At 36.2% G+C, this 13,789-nt stretch overlaps 1 protein-coding gene across 9 annotated transcripts in view; it reads right to left on the bottom strand.

The window, feature by feature from the left end:
• NAALADL2 (N-acetylated alpha-linked acidic dipeptidase like 2) overlaps positions 1–13,789 on the bottom strand; it is a 1,136,857-nt gene that overhangs the window by 339,646 nt on the left and 783,422 nt on the right. For all 9 annotated transcript variants that reach the window (XM_053918088.1, XM_053918087.1, XM_053918089.1 and 6 more), the window contains one exon: positions 1,352–1,495. In XM_053918088.1, coding sequence (XP_053774063.1) covers positions 1,352–1,495 — 144 coding nt within the window. The remainder of the gene's footprint in view (positions 1–1,351; positions 1,496–13,789) is intronic.

Genomic DNA, 13,789 nt, shown 5'->3' with positions numbered 1-13,789 from the left:
TTTGATAAGGAAGACAGTTGCTTACATAATATTTTATAGTATACAAAAGTACTCAGATGTGCATCCTGATTTAATTCTCAGAACACCTCGAGATACTAGAAAGTTAGATACCCTTCTGTAGATGCAGACGCTGTGGCCCCCCCTCCGAGAGTGGTGTGTGGGGCCAGTATGGGGACTTCCAGCTCACTGAGGACAGGACAGCAGGGACACATAGAGGTTCTGAATATTTACTGAATTAATCAATTAATTAAATCTGAGCTTAAATCTAGTCTTTTAGAAGTCCCGTGCTTTTCATACAACTAAACTCTTATTACGGTGTTGTTAACATATTTTAACAAATAGAGCCGAAGGTCACTTCGTGGGTTCAACATAGAAGACAGAAAAACAAAAGAAAACAAAACAAAATCTCTTCAAGGACTCTGCATTCCACACTGAGGACATGGGCTTATCATTGTTACTTATACTCCCCACTTTGATCAATCAATAATCAGTTTAGGAAGCTCTCAATCTATAGGACTTTGAAAAGCTATGTGTCTGCCACAGGGAAATTGTAAATGTATTCAGATTTTTTTAGACTTCTTCAAAACATTTTTTATGCCTTTGTTGTCAAGAGAAAAACAGATGCGATAAAACAGGGGTCTTTGAGCCTCCAGGTCTAGAAACAAAAACAGAGGCCGTCAAGCTGAATTTCACAGCAACTAGATACAAGTTTAACAATATGTAAAAAGAATTTCCTCTTCAGAACTCTAATGCGGAGGCTCAAGGCAGAAATCGGAGGTAGCACAGCTTTGACCCTACCACGGGTAGCTTAACTACTTCAGTTTGATCCTGTGTGTTCCAACAAGGCCTGACAAACTGCACTGCTGAACAGAGGCATCTCTCTGGCAATGATGCGTGAAGACAGAGGAATTTTTTAGTCAATTGCAGGAATTAGGCTGTAATGCTTTCTACGAAGGGACTTCATCCCCCAGCCGGCTGACGACTACCCACCGAATCTTGGCAGGCAATAAGACTGCTGAAGCTGAAACCGGGAAGCTACATTAAGCAGATTTTCATGAAAGGACAAAACCTTTATTTGTAAAGCTGCTTTTCTTTATTGCAGTTCAAAATGTGTTTCCTGTTTTTTCAATCTTTCAGTTTGGTCAACTCTCAGTCTTTATCAAAATTAGCTTACAAAATTGTCCCTTAAAGAGCCAGAGAAGATAATAAATGCTTACCTTAAAAAAAAATTTTTTTTAAAGCACAATCCTAAACATGTCAATTTAAGAGAGTAAAAGTGATCATCATCCTTAAAAAACAAAACAAACTAAAAAAAACTACAGGACAGACAGAAAGACATTAAATACGTTACCATTATGTGGGAGTTCTAGAGGGGTACAGGCACCGTTTTTGGTTCCACCTTTTGATGAAGAGATCAGTTTTGCAACGAGGGCTGCTGAGATGGGCTGCACTAGCAGAGAGGTGAGGTTTGGTCGGCTTTGCCTGAAGCTGCCCACTGTATTCAAGACATAAAGGAACAGAATCCTTTGTCAAGAGAAGTGAAAAAGACTTGAAGAAAAGTTATTTGTCATCAGTATTTAAGTTAGGAATGGTAAGTTTATTTTGTTCATTTGTTTGCTCCTTAGTTACATCTGTGTACTTATTAGAAATGATTTGAGGTACTTAATGAAAATTCAATCCAAATACTATTATGTATCCCAATTAATGCTAGCAGATTGTATGCACACACTTACCTCCATTCTCCACTGAAATGACAAGAAAGGCATAAAAAAAGCATACATCCACAGGAGCCAAGAGAATAAAAGAGACAATATGATTCTATAAGCTAGAAAGCAGATGGATAATTGTCAGCTGAAATAACAGACCAAGGAGACAAAAACCTAAGCCAGCAGAGAGGGGAAGCTGAAAAAGAATGCGGTTTGTACCATACTACCCAGAAAGGTATAAGAATATACAACACTAGCTGCCAATTCAAGTAGGGACAAAGGAGGGGCTAGAAACAGGAGAACTTGATGATATTCTGACTGTAAGGGAGTGTCTCTTCTCCTGAGCCGCTTGCTCACCCTGTCGAAAAGAACAGTATGTGTTTCCCTCTTTCAATCCAGGAGAATACTGACAGTGGGGTGCTAAGCAGAGAGACACCAGATAAAGTGAGTGGTGGGTCCCATACTTAAAATGGGATGGTGTTATGATTACTGAGGCCTTCAGATATTTTGCTGCCTTGGTGCTCAGAATCCTCCTTCCAGTTAGGGCAACAAAAAATTCACTTCTATTGAATATGACTAGGTCAATAGAAAATAAATAAAAATACTTAAAATCTGAAAGGCTACCAATAAAACAACTTACCCAAAGACACCCTACATTAAGACCAATCAGACAATAAATTCCATCCATACAAAGAACTTCAAATCAACTTAATTAATTTTGGGACTCTTAACTGGGCATTCTCATCCAAGAGCAATGTTAAATAAAATGGCACAGGAGCAGCAGACCTAGTGAGCATAGGAGTATCATATAAGGTCAGGAGGTTTGGGAAGGAGGTTTCTGGAAAGACAATAATAAGGGAATACTGGGTACTATTAGTGTATTGGGAGAACATTTATGGTAAGTTCAGAGAGTTAGCACTTGAAGAATTTCTAGGTACAAAGAAAAATAGGAAATCTATAAAATGAGACAACTCTTAGCTTTAAAGGGAATAAGAAATTTTTCAGGAAAGAAATGTAATCATTACACAGTGTGAATATTTACACAAGCATAACAGTATAAACCATGGCCTTCTAACACAAAATTGATATTATTCTATAGGAAAAAAACAAAAGCCAAGGGTGAGATACATGGAAACTTGTGAAAGAAAATTAAATATTTATCTTCCATAGTGGTATGTCAATATAATAGGTAAAATATGAATTCACTCTTTAAAGTGCTCTTGGGGCACAGAAAGGTAAATATGAAAAGCAGTTAACAACTAAAATTGTTGAAAGCAATTAAGTATTTGCCTCTGGGAGCTAGAGCGTTGAGAAGGCACAAGGAAGTATGGGAGAAGGCGGCGACATATCCATCAAGCTGTTGAGGATTTGTACACTTCTTTCGGAGTGTGTTATACAGAATAAAATGTGAAAATATATGTGAATATATACCTGTATAAATGGAAGACTTTAAGAGAGGTTATATTTGAGCATTATGGCCAATTTTTTAAATTTTATTTTCTTTGTTTTTTTCTGTAATAATCATGGATTCCTTGTAAAAAAAAAAAAGGCACAAAAGAGAGAAAAAGAATAAGTATATATTTTTTTAATAAATTAAGCTTTGTAGGAATATTTGACTATATTCCTCTCTAAGTTTGAGAAAAAAAAAGTACTTGTGATAACACAAGTAGGGGAAAATATATAAGTACTCAAAGTAAAGAAAATGGAGAGAATAAAGTAAACTGTGCTTAAGGAAAGAACTAAATGATACCTTATTCAGTTTCTATATTTATCTAGACTCAGAAAAATAAGTACACAGCAGAATGACTTTACCGAGCAGCCAATAATGTGTGTGAACACAGAGCTATATTTCTCAAAACTTTTATTAGGGAAAATAATTGCCAAAGGTTTTCTCAGAATTTAATTTGATAAGACTGCAGGGGGTGCAGAACTCAACGATACTGGTATCCAGGCTCCAGGAGGCAAATTATAAACAAGAAAATATGTTACAGAAGCTTTTCCTTAATTCATCAACTGGAAAACCACAAGGTTAAAAAAGTGATATTTAGCTGAGGCCTGTAGCAACCATATAAGCCATGGCGTTGGAGAAAAAATAATGAAGATTCAAGCTTAGAGTCGGTTTTGTTATATGAGCACTCCTCCACTCTCCTCATTTAGTAGCCCCTTTCCTGTGGACGGATGGATGGCAGTGCATTTTGACCATAGTGCAGCTCATTGCTTCCTACTCGATTTCTTGTCATAGTACCAACACAGGCTATACAATTTTCAGGGCCCAGAACAAAATGACTATAAAGGACTCCTTGTTCATATGGTATGGAGAATTTCAATGTGGCAGGAGCAGAGAGTTAAAGTAGGTGTGAGTCCTTTTAAGTGGGGGTGTCCTGGGGGTTACACAGGTGGCACGCCCATGAACCAGATCCCACAGAAGATGCTACTAACAGTACCGCTTGCTGAGGTAAACTACAGGGGACTCCCAGACCACAAGGAAATTGCTCTTAGCCACAGATGACCAGGCCTGTGCGTGTTGCTGTAGCTATACTCGGAGTCATAGTGAGAAATATCTCCAGGCATAAACAGTGTCACACCAGCTGGAGAGCCTTGGTATAGCCATCACCGCTGCTTCCCCCACTATGTTTTTTCTCCCTCAGCCATTACCTTCGAAAGTTTTAGTGTACATGAGATAAGGGAATACCTTAGTTCCCCCTTATCTGCTGTGTTACTTTTCTAGGTTTCAGTTACCCACGGTCAACTGAGATCTGAAAATATTAAATGGAAAATTCCAGACAGACAAAAAGTAATGTTTTCAATTTCACACAATTGTGAGTAGCATAACGAAAGTGCTCACCATCCTGCCCCATCCCGCCCTGGACATGCAACATATCCACACGGTACAAGCTACTCCCCTTTTAGTCACTTAGTAGTCATCTTGGTTATCAGGTCAGTCATCAGGGAGAGAGAGACAACATTCACTTAACTTTTCATACAATATACTGTTATATTGATTTTATTCTATTGACGCAGATCTCGGCCCACAAGATCTGCTGTTGAGGTTTCAGTATTCCAGTACACATACACATGGACTACAGATGTCCTGTGGGGGAAAAGGGATGACCGGACCACTCTCTCAAGAGGAGAATGCCTCTGATTGCTTCGGCCACTCCCTCAAGGGGGGAGCTCCAAGAGCCTTGCCTTGACCAGCCTTTATAGGTTTCCAGGCCCCTAACATCAAAGAAGGTCCTCTTTTACTATACAAAGGTTTGTTTGGGGTGGTTATCTTTGCAGACACAGGAGAGGGTGTCGCTGAATACATCAAAGGAGGATATTTGCAATGTAAAGGGAGAAGTGGTCCAAACAGCTATGTTCCAGACCTGGAATGTGCAGCCCAGATTTTAGAAAGATAAAGAAAGATACTCAGTAAACATTTGCTTGCCTCAGGGTGAGGGAGTTTTTTTAGCAAGAGCAAGTCTCACAGCAGTCTAGGTACAATGCAGGCCTGATTTCCCACTGGAGAACTTATCCATGGACATGGGTCCTGGCCGCCAACCTCGCTCCCCACTGGCTTTTCCAAGTGGGGGCTGAGCCACATTTCCCATGCTTGGAACGGTTCCCCACACTCTATTATTGTTATTGTTGTTAATCTCTTACTGTTCCTAATTTATAAATTAAACTTTATCATAGGAATGTACGTATAGGAAAACAGACTATATGTAGGATGTCGTAGTATCCACTGTCTCAGGCACCTACTGGGGGTCTTAGAACATATCTCCCAAGGATGGGGGGAATACTGTAGTATTTATGAGAAACGTGCAATCTGTTGTTCTGAAGTTTTCGTGGATCTTAGGGGTTGACATGTTACCAATGAAATGAAACTTCTTAAAATTCTGCATAATTTCACCCCTCCCCAGTTCAAATGCTCAACTCTTCAGTTTGCCATTCAAGGCCCCTCACAATCTCAGATGTATTCCCAACGTTATTTTCCATCATTCCTCTCCTTATGTCCTATCCTAAAATGTAAGCTCTCCCATACATATTCTATGATTTACGTCCTCCATGTTCTTGCTTAAGGCTTTCCTTCCACTTGCTCTTCTCATGCATCACCCATGTCTGACCCTACCTCACAAGTCACTTGCTACAAGCTTTCTCTGACACACTCTGCTCTGTGTGATATATTTGTATCTTTTTGGTGGTGCTCACCATTTCTAATTAACATTATCACTGTATGCAAACATTTTGTTTTACCCTCTTAACAACCAAGTGTCTAAATTCCTTGTGGGCAAGGCCCAAGTCTTCCACCTCATTGTGTGAAACTCAAAAACGCCCAGATTGCCAGGAACATAACAGGAGTTCCATAATTAATGGAAAGACAAAAGAAAGAATCAAGAATTATTTGAAAAATAATTTCAATAACTCCCTTTCACTGGCTTTCTGAATGCCTAGAAAATGGAGCAGAGGTACAAGCAAAGAATAAATTATGATTTTATTAATTCCATGATTGCTATATGTTTATAATTTCTCCCCAGCTACTGCTCTCCCTCAGCAGACATATTACATAGGCTTTCAAAACCCACCCATTCCATCAACTCACTGATCAATCTTGCTCTAAAATTACCTTTTGTGGGAGAAATAGTTCTATAAATAAAATCATCTTTGCGATACTTTTGTCTGTTAATAAAAGGTTGATAACCACATTCTTTTTTCCTCTAAAATGATCTATTAAGCATATGAAACAATGCACTTAAAAGTTAAATGTGAATGAACCTTGGACTGTAATTGAACATACACAAATCTTTGATTAGTTGTGCTGTATAACTAACACACTGGCATTAGTTTTGAGATACCTGAAGTAAGTGGTTCATTAATTTTTCACCTTCAGCTCAGTGGAAATTTGGCACACAGTTCACTTCTGAGAGCTGAGACTAAAAGCAGGACTTTACAGGACACCTTTAGAGGCTTTGAATACAATCAAACACATGTACAGTTTTTATTCAGTTATATTTTAAAACATTAATTAACTATAAGAATCCATTAGATATGAGATAAAAATCAAGAAGATTACACACTGGATGGAAAAGGTACAATACAGAGAAGATTCTGACATCCCATTCTAGCACTCTTAACTTTAGATTGCAGCATTTATGGCGCAGCCTCTGCATTGTGTTTGCTCAATAAAGTCTGATTGACATCAACTGTTATTTTCCTAGATAGCTAGTTCTGTCTTCACCTCATGCACTCTTCGTAATTCAGATAAAGATCCAAATCGATCCATTTCTTCAATAACCCAATCCATGATACAATGCCACATTCATCTATAGAAAGAGGAAATTGGATATAAAGTCCCAAGTGTGACTCCATCATTGCCGCACTGTTTCAAATGCAACATATAAATAATTTCATTATGATAATATTGTCATTCCATATATAATACCTGAACAACCAAAGTGACACTGAAGGGTCTTCATAATGCTAATTTGCTGAAACAAAGAGCACATTAGCTCAGAGGCCCAGAGCCTGAGCCACAGTGGTTGAAATTTAGAAGTAATGATATTAAAAATAAGTAAAATGTTTTTTAATTGTACATATTTAACAGCTTTTGTATTATTCTTTACATGTTGTTGATGTCCACTTCAATCATATCTGTTTATGTGTACAAAGAAAGCATGTACTCTGTGAGCTGCCAGCACTTTATTGTGAGGCAAGATGGAATTATTGTTATTTTTAATCCTCACCTGAGGATATGTGCATTGATTTCACAGAGAGAGAGAGAGAGAGAGACCTCAATGGGATCGATTGGTTGCCTCCTGTATACACCCTGACTGGGGACCATACTGCATCCTAGGTATGAGTCCTGACTGGAGTCGAACCCTAAACCTTTTGTTGTATGTGGTGCTGCTCCAACCAACAGGTCCACACTGCCAGGATGCAAGATGAAATTATTTTAAACTCAACTGAGAAATCAGTATATACAGGAAATTCCATTTACCCAGATTATTAGGAAAAAATGAACCTTCAGAAACTAGATATTTTAGACTCTGGGATCCTCAGAATTAAGTCATAATTAAGGTGAAATAATAAAAAAAAATGTGCTGGTAAACAAAGAAGGATCTTATGTGGATCAATGATGATAATACGTCTCCATTTGAGAGGAGAGCACAATTTTTTTGTAACTTAACCCTCAGCTCCTGACTCTGCGCACGCGTGTGTGTGAAACATGAGATTCGTGTGACGTAATGTAGGCATAGATCCTTTCTATTCAATGTGCAGTCCTTGGACGAACAGCATTGGTGTGACCTGGGAACTCATTACACATGCAGAATCTCAGACCCCACCCCGGACCCTCTGGATCAGAATCCGTAGTCTAAGACTCCCAGGTCACTCATTTGCACACTAGGTAAGCACTGGTCTAAAACATTACATATTTTTGTAAAATATGTAAAATTATATATTATATAATACATAATTATTATATCTATTATATATGCTAATATGTATAATTATGTACAGCATATATAATTATTTATATAATATGTAAAATTATATATTTTACACAAATTTTTGTGAAAAGTAGGATGCCTGAACTAACAAGGAAGACTCATAGATGGAGAGCAGATTGACAGCTAGTGGCAGGGGAGGTGAGGGTTAGAAGGATTGAGCAAAAAGGAAAAAGGACTCGTAGACATGGACAACAGTGTGGTAATTACTGGGGGTGGTGTATAAGGGGACTAAATAGTAATGGAAAATACAATAAAGATTAAATTAAAAAATAAAGCATTTTTTTAAAAATAGGGTGAAGCATACTAGACTGTGGTTGTTACCTTACCCAGAATTAAAGATGTCAGAGCCTGTGACTAGGTCAATAAATCCCAAATCAATAGTTTCCTCAGAGTTTCCCTCAAATGGGTCACAGATGAGGTCACTAAATAACAAGTTTAAATTGGAAATTTAGATTTCCTTTTGCTTTTGTTCTTCCTCTAATATAAATTTGGTGATTTAAAGATCAAAATTACATTGACAACTCTATTTCAATCATGAATAAATACTTTAAAAGCTAAGTGATTTCACTTTTTTCTTTTCTAGGTTTCTAATTATTATAATTAAGTATAGCAAATGATTGTCATAAGGTGTAAATACTTCCTACTTGCTAGAAAACCAAATAATCAGAAACTTTAAAAAGCAGACATCTTTAAAACACAATTTGTGTGCATTTTTGGGGGAAAAGACCCAAATACCAAATGAACAAGTTGGTATCAGTGATGTTATCCCAGAATATGTATTTTATGTGGCTATCTTCAGAGAACCACCACTTTGACAGAAATCATACCGTTAAGTAACTGGCACAAATGTTGTTTCATTTTTATATTAGCTCACTAAATTTATAGTTATTTCTCTAAACTGACCAGTGCACTAAATTGGCTGTTTTGTTGTCCTTGAAAATATAGCTAGCTGATCCTTTATTATTTTAGTATCTCATAACCTGCTGTCTACAAATATCACCATCTTCCCTCAAGAAAGTAAAATTCAGTGCTGTGTTCCTTAGGTTATTATTAAAATAAAATACTTAACACTTAAATGTGCTTTGTGTTATGTAGTCATCTCAGAGTTGGTTTGCAATCTCTCTATCTCTGTATAGATATGCATAGATATATAAATACATACACACACACACATTTTTACCATATAGGAATTTTTTAAAGATTTTATTGTATTATTTATTTTTAGAGAGACAGGAAGGGAGGGAGAAAGAGAGGAAGAGAAACATCAATGTGTGGTTACCTATTGTGCACCCCTCAATGGGGACCTGGCCTGCAACCCAGGCATGTGCCCTGCCTGGGAATCAAACCAGTGACCCTTTGGTTCACAGGCCGGTCCTCAATCCACTGAGCCATACCAGCCAGGGCCATTTGGAATTTTATTACTGATAGTAATAATTAAAATGAAAATTACTATTTAAAAAAAATTACCTCCTATTTCCTACTCAAACGAATATAAATTGTAGGTATAAAAGCCGGCTGATGCTAGTTTACTCAAATCTTAGATGTCACTTGCTCTGGGAACTCAGGTCCCTGTATGTGCCCCAATGTAAATCCTGGCTTACACATTTAGTAAACACCGCTCTGTGCCAATTTCCTTCTTACTTCCAGCTCACTGACCGGAATGCAGACTTCTCTGGGACTGTTTCACTGCTGTATTCCCATGGTTTGGCACGCTGTGTAGTAAAAAGTAGGGGATCAGCTCTTTGGATGAATGATCCTCCCAATGTTCAAGTGAATAATTTTATGTTGTCCAATCGTAAGCTTAAAGCTTATGATATTAAACTTGTAATCACAAAATCTTAAAAATAAAGATATAGATGGTCTCATTTTATTTCATTGGTCCTCTCTTTAGAAAGCAACCTACCATGTTCCCTAATAATTATCATTTTAATAATTAAGTAATGTGTTTACAAACACTCCTATTTACTTTGACATTAAATGGAGTAGAAATATACTCATTAATAAAGCAAGTGTCTGTATATTCTGGTAGTAAAAGAACATGCAGATTATGTAGAGTACATTTTTATTTTAAAAGGTAGGACAGAGAAAAAGTCCTTGTTAATATTTATATTAATATTTGCTAATTTAATTTAGATTCTCCTTTTATAGTTAGCTTATTCAAAGCTATTGATCATGAATGACATAAGGTCAAATAGAGCTAGATAACTTTTCTAATGAGTCAAAATATTTTTGTTGTGTTTATATGTATAAACTCAAGATTTAAGTGGTAAAGTAAAATTATTTGAGGCAAGAGATTTCAAAATATAAATTGCCATTATTCTCTTCCTTCAGACAAGTAAGTTTTTGATCATACATATATTTGTGGTTGTGTTATCTTGGAATTTGTTCAAAACTTGACAAATATTCAATTAAAGAACAGTTTTTATTATAATATTTAAAAATTTTGTTTAATAGAAAGGTGCTATTCTTCATTTTTGTCATTATACAGGAAATAAGCATAATATTTAATTATATTGTTCATTGAAATCTGATATGCAAAACAACTGAATTTATTGTTATTTACAGAATTATAAGATCATAATTTTATAAATATTTTAAATATTTCTATAGTTGAAAATACATTGATATAATTACTTCAAAGACAAAGTCCATTCCTATATTTGGGGTAGATGATGGTCATTATTAACAACAGGCTCTCTAAAGACATTTCTGTAGTCTTATCCTTCCTACTCAAAACAAGACTTCCTTTGGGGTAGGCTTTATCTCACTAAATTAATATTTATAAATTTGTCTTTTTAAGTGATTATTTACATGTACAACAGTAGTGCTAATATTCAGATATTAACAAATGTTTTCTTAATTCTATTTCCAAGGAATAATTGATTAAATAATAACTGATTCCCTATTTTATATGCTTTTAAATATTTCTATTCTTTTGTATTCATCATTATGTACTCTGAGACTATTTCATTCCCAAAGCATTTCAAGAACATGAGCATTTGGAAATAAACCATAAACTATATCATAAAAAATAAACTAAGAGACAGATAAAATGTCTTGTTTGTGCTTTACTTCGAGGAGCGTAGTCAAGATTCAAAACTGGAATAATTGGCCATCTGCACATTACTTATAATATAAGCAAAGCAATCCTCTTTACAGGCGTCCCCCTGAGAAGCTTCTCAATCTCAAATTTGAAGGGTCTGAACATTGGAATGATTTGCAAAGTTTATAGTTTTAGAAAAAGAGTAGTTTGCATTTTTTAAAGATAGCAAATAAACTATATCAATGTATTTTATTTGTTTTGTGGTTGTTGTGAAAGTATGCAAGCATTAATTTACAATAAAATTCTCCATACACAATTGTAATGAGAACACATTATTTTATGAGGTTGATTCGATGAACAGGCAGAAAACCGGTGCTTTATTTCTGGATTTACTTCTTTTCAGTTGCTTTCTAATAATGCAAGGGAAACATTATTAACGCTTCCGCTCCTGACCTAAATGTGAAGTTCCATGAGCTGTCACACAGGAAGTGCTTCTCGGCTTTTCATGGTTTTGTGTGCATTTTCTGTTTCTGACTTGGAAAGACCGACCCAAGTAAGGGACCTTGCCCTGGAGTCCCAGACACCACTATCAGGTCCTTCCTCTGTCTTTAACAGGGAAGTGAATCTGGGAAAACTTTCATCATCTTTTGTACCTTTCAACTCATCACCTGTACATGTCTTAGGATTGCCATTTTTAAGACTTTGATTCAAAATTTGTCCATGAGAGTTCAGTTAAATAAACCTACATTTTCCTCTGCAAAATGTGTTTTGAAATACTATACAGTATTTAATAGTCCTGACAGGAATTTAAGAGAAACCTTTCTGATCTTGATTTTGAAAAAGGCTGCTTGTATTTGTATGGTTTTATCTAAATTTTGAGGTGGATACCCTACTGTCATTACAGAAAAGTCCTTCATATCTGGAGTAATATGAAAAACTTCAAAAAATTCTTCTCCTGGCTTATAGTTTTCCTTATAACATCATTAAAATTACTTTTTACTATTAACTCACATAGAATTGTGACATGAAAAAATATTACTCTAGTATTTTGCTGTAGTGATGGTGTATTTTAGGAGAAGATATATTTGGGAAGTAGAAAATTTTAAACAGACGCCAGAAAACAATTCCCTCAGTTAATAAGCACTGATGGGTCATCAAGAATTTTTTTGTGCATAAAATCTAGTCAAAATATTCTATTATTAACTATTCTCTCTCAACTTAGACATATGAGAAATTTTTCTTACAAAAAAATCCCTATGATTTCTTTTTGCAATTTAGGAGTTTGTTATGGATGTACATTTCCTCAAAGTACTTTATAAAATGAGACTCAAATTCACATTTCAAAAAAATCCTAAAATAAATATTTTGCTTATTTGAGTATTTTCTCCCTAAGGTAATATTTTTTAGTGTATTGGAAGGCTATTTCACTAAGTAATAGTCTCCTTTGAAGTCACAGCGAAGGCTGTAATGGCACAGGGGGACAGGCAGTATAACTGCGCTCAGCACAGTGCTGATGATCCCGTCAATAAGCTCGGGTGCTCTTCCAGGACAGGCATGGTGCCTTTGTTAGGTCTTGTGTGTAGGACCTCAAACAGCACCATGCACAGTCATCTTTTAAAAGCTTTTCCATGATAATGAAGGTTGAACAAAAATTCAGGATTATTCACTTTGTGCTGCATTTTCTTTCTAGCTTCTTCATTTAATCTTCGTAATAGTATATTGATGTAATATTTTACCCTGTACTACCTATCAAGGATCTTCTGGGTCACTCTTAGTCAACATCATGAATGCTTCTTAGAAGAAGTAGAAAATAAAAAAAGAATCTTAAATAATTGGATAAGAAAAAAGTCCAGGGAGTTATTCCTGAGCAAGAAGAGGTTCCTGCCCGGCTACTCTACTTAACTGCCATACTGCAGCCATTGTGTTGGGGTGGGTCAAGGGAGGCCAGCAGAAGAGCTGGGAGGAGATAGAAGATCCCAAACATCCAGCTTTATGACTTAAATTACTCAGTAAAGAAAGAGTTTCAGAGTGGCCAGAAAATCCAAAGTCTTTCGCTAAGCATGTGAAATGAACCACCAAGGCAAAGAGGCAGCAGCATACCTGAAAACCGGTACACCTGAAATAAGAAAGTACAGATATTGATAAAGGATGATGTTGAATTCAGTGGAACAAAAATAGAACCACGAATGGGTGTGCGGCCCAGCACTGTCCCATAGCTGGTCAGTGGTCAGCATGTCAGCTCCATGAAGCAAGGTTTCTTGATTCCTCACTGGCATTAAGAGATACTTTACAAGTAGTGGCTAGAGCCCGAAAGCACAATTACTAGGCCTGTTCTCTAGGTATACATCTGCTGGTGTGCAATCCTTACTTTGACAGAATTTTTTAAACAACATATAAGTTTCAAGCTATAAAATGTATACAAGAGAGATGATTCCAGGCAAAAGAATCCATATGAACAAATTAGCTGTGGTAGGAAAGTAAAGGTATGAAAGGGAAAGAAAAGTAGATGATGTTAACTGCCAATTACTATATATGATGTAGATTAAGGT

The sequence above is a fragment of the Desmodus rotundus genome, chromosome 2, assembly GCF_022682495.2.
Source record: "Desmodus rotundus isolate HL8 chromosome 2, HLdesRot8A.1, whole genome shotgun sequence".
Lineage (NCBI taxonomy): Eukaryota > Metazoa > Chordata > Mammalia > Chiroptera > Phyllostomidae > Desmodus > Desmodus rotundus.
Note: the sequence above shows the minus strand (reverse complement) of the source record. Positions and strands in the feature narration are given on the sequence as shown.